General features: G+C 52.7%; 1 protein-coding gene across 1 annotated transcript in view; it reads right to left on the reverse strand.

The window, feature by feature from the left end:
- Positions 1 to 10,830, reverse strand: part of WDR90 (WD repeat domain 90) — a gene marked incomplete at its 5' end in the record, with an annotated part of 28,863 nt that overhangs the window by 331 nt on the left and 17,702 nt on the right. The window contains 15 exon segments of the mRNA XM_010156793.1: positions 635 to 715; positions 1,204 to 1,323; positions 2,467 to 2,610; positions 3,555 to 3,685; positions 4,104 to 4,284; positions 4,484 to 4,606; positions 5,349 to 5,514; positions 6,056 to 6,167; positions 6,507 to 6,616; positions 6,618 to 6,658; positions 6,926 to 7,116; positions 8,608 to 8,767; positions 9,127 to 9,248; positions 9,697 to 9,799; positions 10,678 to 10,778. Of these exon segments, the coding sequence (XP_010155095.1) occupies positions 635 to 715; positions 1,204 to 1,323; positions 2,467 to 2,610; positions 3,555 to 3,685; positions 4,104 to 4,284; positions 4,484 to 4,606; positions 5,349 to 5,514; positions 6,056 to 6,167; positions 6,507 to 6,616; positions 6,618 to 6,658; positions 6,926 to 7,116; positions 8,608 to 8,767; positions 9,127 to 9,248; positions 9,697 to 9,799; positions 10,678 to 10,778 (1,886 nt within the window).

The raw sequence follows: 10,830 nt of genomic DNA on the forward strand, positions 1-10,830 counted from the left end.
GGCTCCACGCTGCGTGTCAGGCTGTTACGCTGCAGCAACGGATGCAGCCAGCACACGTTCGTCAACGCTGCTGTCTCACACCCTGCCAAAGCACCCAGCCCCAGGCTCAGCAGTTACCCCACAGCTATGGGGCAGGCGTGGAGCTCACCCCACTCTCGGGAGTTGTTGTCAAAGACAGGTATGAACACCTACAGGAACAAAGTGCCCTTGACAGGAGAAGGGTGCTGGTCGTCCCTGTGCTGGGGGAAGGTTGCTTCTGCCCCCCAGGCTGTAGCTCACACAGCCACAGAGCTGTTTGCTCATAAGTGGAGATGAAGACAGCCTGTAACCCCAAGGAGTCATTCCAGTGACAAATCCTGCTCATTGACAACAGGACTGAGCTCATGCATCTTGTTTCTGACCTTTGTGTCCCTCAGAGCTTTCTCCTTGCCTGACACATACTCTGCCTGGGAGCAGGGCAGCTACCCGCAGACACGGGCTGGTGCGTGTGCATATCTATCTTGTTTAAAGGAAAAAGGGACACTTGGTTCCCCTCAATCAAAGGAAGAATAGGAGATCCCTCCCCACGTAAGGTAACGTGAAAACAAGGCAGCCTGGGCAGCAGAGCCCACAGCACCCTCCAGTACTCACCATCGAAGCCAAGAGCCATGAAACGCGCTGCAGGAGACAGGCTGAGCGACGTGGCAAAGTACGGCAAGGAGATCTTCTCCACTACCTGTGCTCCAGGAAGAGAAACACACCAGTACCTCAGAAATGAGCAGGCAGGAGACCAGAACTCCTGCAGTAGCACTTAGAAGGGTAAAGGGCTCCTCTCAAAGGGGAGGCTGACAGATGACAACACCTCTCAGAGCTTGGAAACCTGCCAAAAGTGTTGACTTTCCAGAGGAGACTTGACTCAACGATTTAGAGACCGTTTTAGTGCTCCTGAAAGCAAACGCCTTCCCCTCCAGTCACAGGGACTGGCAGCATGCCCAGACACAGCCTGAGGCAGGGGCAAGGCCCTGCCGCTCACCATTACCTGGGCCAAACTTGGGAGTTTCTGAAAGGGCTGTTGCCCTGAGCAGCTGCACACCTGAGCCCACCCCACACCTTCAGACTTGGCGCAGGGCAGCAATGTCTCCCCCTCCCCTGCACCTCGTTCGATGTGGCCATGGCCCCGCAGCGGCAGAGGAGGGCTGTGCCACCCTGGCAGGGCACGAGTACCTGTTTTTTCCGCAGACTGTAAAACAAGGCTTCCTTCTGCATCCCAAAGCCAACGTAGACCAGGGTACCGGGCTCCCAAGGGCAGAACGCAGCCAGGCTGGGCGGGAGGCTGCTGAGACCCTGGTGAGGGAAAACCCAAAGGTGACAAAATTGAGGCTAGTTCTCCAGCCTGACTCAATACCATGGGGGACAAAAGGAGAGCACAGAGGGACACCAGCCCTTGGGCTGCAGGTGTCCAGCAGCAGGAAATTAGCATGATGGAGGCTGTTTCCTCCCTCTTGCGTTGCCATCTCAGATGTGCTCACGGCAAAGCAAGGAGCAACCATGCACTGCCATGGAAACCTGAAGGAAATTGTTTACTCTCACAGGAATGGGACACACGAGGGTCCAAGAGGTTGAATTTCCACTGAGGCATTATTCCTACATAGGCTTGAAGGTGGAATTGGGTTACAGATTGGTTTGACACAAGAAAGTAGTGCCCAGAAGACAGATATTTAGTAGAGGATTCAAGATCAATCCTTCCCCTGTTCACTGTGGGGAGATCTGTCATGAGTTTCCTCCACAGAGAGGAAATCCATTGTTTTGGAAACTGAAACGTTGACAGAACCCAGCTGCTCTGTGGGCCCGGCTGGTGCTTAGCTCTGAGGGTGGCAGGCTGAGCCACCACTGCTTGCCCCCGCAAAAGACCCACTCCCTTCTGCATGCTAGTGTCACGTGCACTGGGGAACGGTCACCAAGTCCTGCCCAATACAGAACCTCCTCCCCTTTCTAGCAGGTGTCCTGCTGCCCAAATCCCACATCTGCGCTGGAGCCAAAGGGTTCTGCAAAGCATCACAGACAGGCAGGGCTGTATTTGGCTCTATGAACCTGTCACTGGGCTCCTGGTTCTGAATATTCATGCTCTTTGGGAGCATCAAAGTTAGCAGCATGCTCGTAATTAGGTCTCGCTTTTGTGCACTGTGCTCTCTGCTGCTTGTGCTCTGTTTTGCGTAGCACAGGCTGTCAGCTCTTTGCAGATGCAGTTTTTGACTCCTCACGCTTACAAAGTCAGTGCTTCCTGGTGCTTAGGGACTGATACAATTATCGACACGCAAGAAAGTACATTAACTATAAGCAGCAGAACCAACAAAGATGACTTTCCTAAGTACACACTCCCTCTTTGGCCCTGTCCCGCTCAGAGCCTAGAAGCATCCTTCCTCCAGCTCGGCTGGTGCCAAGACCCAATGCCATGAGCAGGCAGGGGCTGGCAGGCACCACGCTCACCTCAGGGACAGCAGGAGCTGGGAAGCTGAGCCAGTCGAGGAGCTCGCACTTATCCTTCAGCCAGTCGGAGGCCCAGACGCTGACCCGCCGGTCCGAGCTGGTGGCCAGCCAGAGCTCACCTCCTTCCACCCCAAAGTCGTGGTACTACAGAAGATAAACGCAACACTGTGACTCCGGCAGTGCAGAAGCTTTAGGGAAAGCTGCTACTAGAGCTAACACAGGAGCTTGTGGGACCGCAGGTGATCAACGCCAGGATTAACCTCTGTTTGGGCAGTGTTTAAAGTTACTTATCGCAATAAAACAGGACAAATAAACCGAGGTACTGAAACTGGCCAAACGGTCCGGGCTGAAGGCCCCAGCAGAAGAGGCTGCTGGAGGAGGGGCAAGCACCAGGCCTGAATGAATCGATCCCTTTCCCAGGATGTCCTCCAGATCTGCACATCTCCTCAGGGAGCACTTGCAGATACCGTGTGTCCCCTAACAATGTCCTTCACCTGAAAGTGAGCAGGGTCTTCTAAGTCTAGAATTACCAGGAAACACAGCCTTGCAGCATTTGTGATTTTAAAGCCTGAGAAAATAGGCAGATTTACTCTCATTTCCACTGCATGAAGGAAGAAAAAAAAAAAAAACCTCTCCATGAAGAGAAGGACAAAGGAGATGCTGAAACCATCACACTGCTGCACAACCAAGCCTTCCTAGCTCCACAGAGGAGCTGTACAAACAGCTGGCTACACACAGGAGGCCAGGCTGCCAAGGAGCGACATGGGAAAAGCACGCCGAGACCCTTCTCGGGGCACAGGGGCTGAAAGCCTGGCTGCTCTCAGGGGGTGCTGCTCTCTGGGTGCACATCACACGTGCAAAGGTGTCTACAAGAGCTGCAGCCTCACTCGGGCTCACACCTGCAATGTATGTGGCTCTACCCCGTGGAGACATCCCGAACGAAACCGAGCAGAAGTTACTGGAGGAGACAGGGGCTCAAAGAGGAAAAGCGAGGGACAGTGAAGCAAACCAGGAGACCTGGGCACGCTGCTTCCCATGGCTGTGCAGTGACACGTGGGGACTTGCTCCTGCACAGCGCGAGGCCTCACCTGCTTCTGGGTGCACTGAAGGACAGTGATGGGGGAGCCTTTGTGGTCAGTGAGGACACGGATAGTCATTCCGGTGCGAGGGCTGCTGACAGCCACGAGCCCATCCTTATCCCCGGATAAGATCATTTCTCCTGTGAGCAGAAGAGAAAAGAATGGGACACCTTGTAGGAGGAGAGAAAACCCATAGGAGAAAGGTCCGAGACTGTGGGATACCAGTGTCCCAAAACACCGTAAGAGGCTGGGTAAGATGAGGTCTTGGAGACACCCACTAAAACACTCCAGTGACACAAAGGAGGACACAAAGGCATATTTGTTGTACCCAAACCCCTTAGCTGTACCACTGCCAGCACATCTGCCGTGTCCCATTTACCTCACGCTTAGCTGGCAGCTACCAAAGCTCACCAATATAAGTTTTCTGGCTTTCCCCAGCCCCAGGTTTTTGGGCAGATCGCCGGTACACAGAGCAGTTGGCAGTCAGGGTAGCCCAGACACAACCGAGCCATGCTCCCCAAGGCATCGGCTCCCTGCTGTTACCACAGGCAGCCTCACCATCTGTGGAGTAGGTAATTGCTGTCAGCGCAACGGCATGGGGGTGCATTTTCAGCTCCATCTCTGTCCTGGAAATGCTGAACACGCGGATGGTGCCATCGCTGTACCCTGCCACTACATGCTGGCTCTCGCCTCCCCACGGAACAACGGGACATGGCTTCCAGGCCAGGCACTGGCAGCTCTGCAAAGCAAGCAGGGCAGAGACCCAACAACACAGTGAAAGCAGCAGGACTGGGCAACCAAGTGCCCTAAAAGCTCCATTTGCAAGTTATTTCCCCAACTTTAGTCTGCTCCACAAGGACATAGCAGTCCTTGCAATCCCAAGCAGTGGATTGTGCCCTCTACCAAGAGGAAGAGGTTGACGTACCGCAAACAATTACCTGGTTGAGCACCTGGAACTGCACCACCAGCTCCATGCTGCCCAGAGACCAAATCCTCACGCTGCCGTCTTCTCCGCATGTTACACAGTGAGTCTCGTCAGGACTGAAGCCCACTTCGGTCACCTGCAGTGAGAACAGAGATGGGGAACAGGGGCCCTACAAGTGCTGCAGCCTAGAGGACATCAGCTCCGTCCCCCTCATCCCCCAGGGCCCCTCTCAAGGGTGACACCAGGCAAGAAGCCCCAGGCATAAAGGAAGGTGGGGGTGCTTTGCTTTTGTGCTTTAATCTTGGGATGACAGCTTGGCTTGTAACGGAAACCAGTAGCCTAACCCCAAAGTTAGAGCCAAGCACTATGCAACATAGGTGTAAGGAGAATAACTGCTCTCCTGCTGCTTGAAATGTATTTTCTGTAGCCTAAAGATACCCCAAAGCAACAGCAAAATTCAGAACAGTCATTCTTCACCTAGGGTGAGGTTTTTTTGTTTGTTTTGGACAAAGAAAATGTTATCCAATATGGATGTCCACTAGCAAACAGAAGGCAGGCAGAAGTTGCAGGAATGAAGCCTCAGTGACTGCAAACTACACTCCTCCGCTCCAGCGGAAAGGCCCAGAGCTGCCCCCAGGCTGAGGCTGTTCAACACCTAAGGCTGAGCAGACGAGCTCAGACATGATGCTGGACTCCTCAGTGTGCATAGTTCCCTGCAGACATGTCCCTTCAGCACTAGTGAGCCCTGCAGCTCCCTGACCTCTGATGCCCAGACCAGGGAACACTTCTGCAGCCCGCACACGCTTCCCAGGGCATGGGCAGCACCCACAGCACTCGCTGCTCTGCGGGACAGCCCAGCTTGGCCCAGCCCCTCTAACCTTGTTCTTGTGGCCGCTGATCAGCCGGATGCTTGTGCTCTCCGTCCAGTTGACGTACCACAGCGTTCCTGCTGTGGTGCCCACAATTCCCATTTCTAGAGAGTCATCAAAGGCTGCGCTGACTATCGTCCCATCGAGGGTGATCTCGTGTTCCAGCAGGACCGAGCTAGGCCTGGAGGAATGGAGGATGAGAGATGGACTGGCTCAGACGTTGGAACAGCCACTCTGCCTCCTTTAAATGCAACTTGCTAGTGAGCCCAGTCACATCTTTGCAGCTGAATTGTTCAGTGAGCGGCTCCTGCACATTGAACAGCAACTTCCGTTGCATTTGCTCTGCAACCCTCTTTTACAGGAAAGAAAGAAAACAGGGGATGCAATAGTGTGAGAGAAGCAGCAAAGGCAATGTTTTCACTAGTTCTCTTAAAGGAGTTCCTACAAATCACCACTGCAAACTTCAGACATGACAAACTCCACCCATTTCCAGCATTAAGAGGGTTCAGCTACCTGTGGCAAAAATTAATAAAAAGATCTAGACAGTAAGAATCCGTAGTCCTGGGATGGAGAGGAAAAGCTAAGGATGGAGAGCAACAGGAGCCACGTGGTTGCAGGCAGATCCAATGTCTGTCTGTGGAAGTGCCACCTCTAAGACAGGTCCTGGGAGCTGCTGGACAAGGGGAAGAGCAAATCGGGGGGCCATGACCTCCTACCTGGCATCGGCACCTTTCAGCCTCAGCTCCTGCACGGCCGCCACTGCCCACAGGCGGATACGTTTGGTGTTGCTACCACTCACCAGCCTGTTGCGCCGACACACCAGGACACCTGGGAGGTCACAGGGGAATGAAGGGCACCCATCGTGAATAGCCACCCATCGTGGTCATCACCCATGGCGCGCTCCTGACAGCCAAGCCGCTGATTCACTCTGGCAGAGCAGCGGTGGGCTTTTGCAACCCGATACCCAGCGTTTTTACAGACTAGAGATTCCTCATCCCAGCTCTGATGAGGAAACCCAGATCTGTTGCCATCCCACTTATCTTGTATCCAACACAGCAAACTGGTTTTCTGAGCACAGAAGCCTGCAAGGTCATTGCTCTTCTTTCCTAACAAGTTCCCAGGGAATTTGTTACAGCCCTGACAGACGCCCAGGGCATCTGCACCCACCAATCTCGCCCTCGTCGGCCTCCCACGTCATGAAGCAGCAATTAGTCTCGGTGTCCCACATGCAGATCTGGCCTGAATTGGTCCCACTATAAAGAAGAGCAAAAAAACAGCTCCACCGGCCCTAGCATGGCCGGGGCAGCGGCCCGATGAACCTGCCAGAGCACACAAACCACAAACATCAAAGAGAACATGGTGCCTACCTACATCAGGGAAAAACCCCTCCTCCTCCCCTCAATTTACACAGTAAATGACTCAAACAACTGAAAGCCATTCACGGCCAGCCAACATCATCTCACTAAGAAATCATCAGCTCTTATGGACCCATGGGGGCAGAGCCTCCATCGCGCTCACCATGGGCTTGGAAAAGAAATCAGAGATGCTGAACATAAATTTTAAAAGAAGGTGAAATTGAGGTTTACCTTGAGGTTGACATCAGCTCCCTGCTCCTCCAACAGCCAAAACATCACAGCTGCCTTCCCCACGCAGGCCAGTTCTCTGTGAGAAAAAGGACTAAAAGCCACGTCGTGGATTGGTTCCGTGATACACGTCGATGACACGAGTTCGTAAGTGTAGGTATTCCACAGAGCAATGGTTTGATCGCTGTAGTCCCCTAGGTAGAACATGAAAGACAGTAGGAGGGAAGTCTGCAGTCTCAGAGCGAGGGCGCTCTCCAGCACACACACATCATCTCTCCCTCATCCCGTTGTTCAGAGGCAACTGCTGTGAACAGGCATGGATGTGGCTCCTGGCACGCTCAGCAAAAGCCGCGTGACATGATGGCCTCGCCAGCATGGAGGACGGGTATAACTGGCTTAGTGCTTCGTGCTTCGTTCAGAGGCAACTGCTGCGAACAGGCATGGATGCGGCTCCTGGCACGCTCAGCAAAAGCTGCGTGACATGATGGCCTCGCCAGCGTGGAGGACGGATATAACTGGCTTAGTGCTTCGTGCTGGAGGTTCTAGCAAACCTGGGCCTGCAGCAAGGTCCGCAGCCAGTGTCCAAACTGGCCGATAGCCGGCCTGGTAGGGATTTCCGCAGGCAGAGCAGGTTTTCTGCTCTTTCTACAGCCTTAGGAGCTGTGGCACACCCCAGTGTATGCCCCACACAAGCTCTCCAGCGATACTGCACGCTCAGGGCTAACAACGCTCTTGAAACAAGAAAGGGAGGTCACCGTTGCTGAGGTCAAAGCTAAGATGGGAGCTGTTCTTAAATGGAAGCCGCTGTAGCTGGGTGGCTGCAGAGGGCATTGGCCTTGCTGATGGCAAACATCCCCAGCTCTCAGAGAGCTCTGGAGGACAGCACTCTCCTGCTGCCTTTCCCAGGCCCAATAATCTCAGTGGGGACTTTCAGCTTTCCTCTGCAGCCCAGCCTGGAGCTGGACGAGGGCTCCTCTCCCATACAAAAAAACCCAAAGCTCGCTCCCTCTCCAGCAAAGCCTGCTTTTTATGAAGGGCAGGCTCAACAGCCCAGAGAGTGTATTGCCTGCTCCACAGGTCCTGTCCAAAACAAGAGCTTACTAATTGCATATTTGTCCTTTAAATGTCCCCTGCCTAAACAAAACAGACAGCTTGAGTGTCCATCTTGTACTGGCATCGCTGCCTGGCAGGAGGTGCACAGTTTGAAGCCTGGCTACTTCTATGTAATTCCACCTCTGCAGCAATAACAAGTCCAGAATAAGGTTTTTCCCTTTGGATACTATATATAGTAACTGCAAACTATTTACACAGCCTTAAAAAGCACTAGTGAGCCAGGAGAAGAAAGCTGTAAGCTTCCAGAAAAATCAGCTCTATCTCATCACCCCAGCTAGCTCAAGGGGAGCTGGGGGGCAGACAAGCCCGTGTCCGGAGACGCACAGGGTGTGTGCTTTCCCTCAAAACGCTGCTGACAGTGCCCTGGAAGCATGCTCAGCTGCAGACTGGACACTCCCAGGAGAACCCAAGATCACTTGCAGTTTTACATGCTGCATTATGCTTTGTCGTGGAGCTCCCAAGCAACAGCTACATACCCACGAGCCCGGGACACATCTCGCAGGTATTGCACACCTTCCTCCCACGAGCTGTCTGCTCTAGGGTGTACTGCACCCACGCCTGGTGTTACTCACCTAGGGTGGCAAGGAACCTGTCATCCCGAGAGAAGGCCACGGCTTGTACTTGGGTCTCATGATGGAAGAGACTGGCTGTGCAAACTCCATCCTGGACGTTCCAGATGCAGATCTGGCAATAGGAGTCTCCGTTCTTCTTTCCTGAGGCAGAGGCAAGAACCTAACAGAACGATATGTTGTCACTTAGACCTTGGTAAATAATTAGCGAATACTCCATTATTTAGTTAGTCTTAGCAACTGTTAGTCTCAAATTAAAGCGATGTGGTTGGCAAGTGAAAAAACCATCAGCCCACGGCAGGAGGGCACGGTAGCATCACCCAGAGGAAGGGAGAAGCCTGTACTGTCAACTCTGAGACAGCAGAATGTACAGCTAAGCTTCAAACCCATTTATTTTATTTCCATAACCCCAGGTCTCCATGCAGAGAAGCAACAGATAAATGATATTTTAGTCCTTGACAGTCCTTTAGCCCAAAGCGACATTGACTTCACCCAGCCCAGGGCAGCAGAAGCTTCTCCAACCTGTGCATCGTGGCTGATGGCGAGTGTAGAGATCTCCTCTGCATGACCAAGCCAGTGATTCTGTGACCCCGAGTGCAGGTCTTCAACCACGATGATGCAGCCACAGGAGTAGGCGAAGAAGCCTAGCAGAGGAGGAGGAGATGGGACGTTTTCAGGCCCAGAACCCACTACAACCTATGTCACAGTGCAGGAAAATGCTTTTTTTCAGTAATACATAAAAGCTGACTCTTCTATGCAGCCTGCCAGCATCCTTCCCATCAGGCTGAGCGTGGAGTAAGGACAAATCTCATGTCTAACCTGAGCAAAGCAAAGCTGTTGGGCATCACCTCAGTCCAGACGAAGGAGGCTGGAGGCCTCTGCGAGAGCCTGCCCTTCTGCTCTATCCACTCATCAAGCGAGACCTGCGCCTGCCCATATCAACTAACATTTGCCAAGAGCAAAGAAGGGTGACTGGATTTTACCAGCGCAAAGAACTCCTGTGTTAAAGCAAAGATCCCAACCCAACAGCTACACATCGTAAACTTGGCTCAGTATGCACACCTCCCTCCCCTCCAGAGCCTTCCGGTGTACCTGTGTCCGGGTTCCACACCATATTCCCTCTGCCGTTCCCATTGTAGCCGATCACTGCCTTCAGCTTCAAGAACTCGCTGCCAGCTGGAGGAGGTAAGAAACTCTGCAAGAAAATAGACAGTGGCTTAGAATAAGCTCTAGAAGGATGAACCGGTCAGGTACATTCAACATCCACGTAAGAAAAAGCATGCGCGAGCACACAGACGTACTCCCACACGCATCATGCCACCAGTCACACAACACATCAACGGACGGATACCAAAAAGAGAAAGCGCACCAGCAAAACCAGGCCCAGATGCTTTCAGATGGGGCACAAAACGGGCTGGCAGCAACTGCCCAGGCAATGAGCAGCTGCTAATCCTGCTGGGAAAGAGGTCAAAGGGTTTTGCTGACTTGGGGATGTAGATGTTTCAATAGGAAGACAGTGAGGGGAAAAAAATGCTAGCAGGTGGAGGGGCAGAGGAGAGAACTGAGGGTGCAAGCTAAACGCAGCTTTTCCCCCAGCATCACAATCAGCAGAGCTTAGGAAAAGGTTAAGTTGCTGTTTTATTATTGCTCTGTTTGTTAACAGAGCGAGAGCTGTGCCTTGACTATCTTCATGACGCTCGATGGATTGCCTTCCCCAGCCTGCGCTGCCAATGCATCTGCTCACAAATATGGGTGTGTGATGAATCACTCCATTGCTCACTCATCTTTCGCTTTCAATAGCGCATGCCATTTCCATTTCTTTGGAATAAAAATGTATGCAGATTAACAGAGAAAGAGTTGATCACAACTCACTTTCTACTAGTCTGGAAAGAGCTGCTTGTAGAGAAGAGAGTGGGACTAACGTTAAGGGTTTCTAATTGAACATCAGGCCCAGGGGTATATTTCACAAGTCGCTTTCAAGTAAAGGAAACTGAAACAATTGGGAAAATTCACCTACCCCAACCCCCGAAATGCATCACCTGCCCAGGGAACCGGCCCCAGCACAACTCTCACCTGGGGGAGCACTGATGCCTTAAAGCGAGGAGTGAAATGCCGGTAGGAATCCGGGCGAACAGAGCACTGGGGTTTGAGAGTTTTGGTTTCCTTTCCGGGTTCTGCCACACAAAGAAGAAAAGAGAACCTATGGGATGCTGCTCCTGGGAGCGG

The sequence above is a fragment of the Eurypyga helias genome, unplaced genomic scaffold (genome assembly GCF_000690775.1).
Source record: "Eurypyga helias isolate BGI_N326 unplaced genomic scaffold, ASM69077v1 scaffold31998, whole genome shotgun sequence".
NCBI lineage: Eukaryota > Metazoa > Chordata > Aves > Eurypygiformes > Eurypygidae > Eurypyga > Eurypyga helias.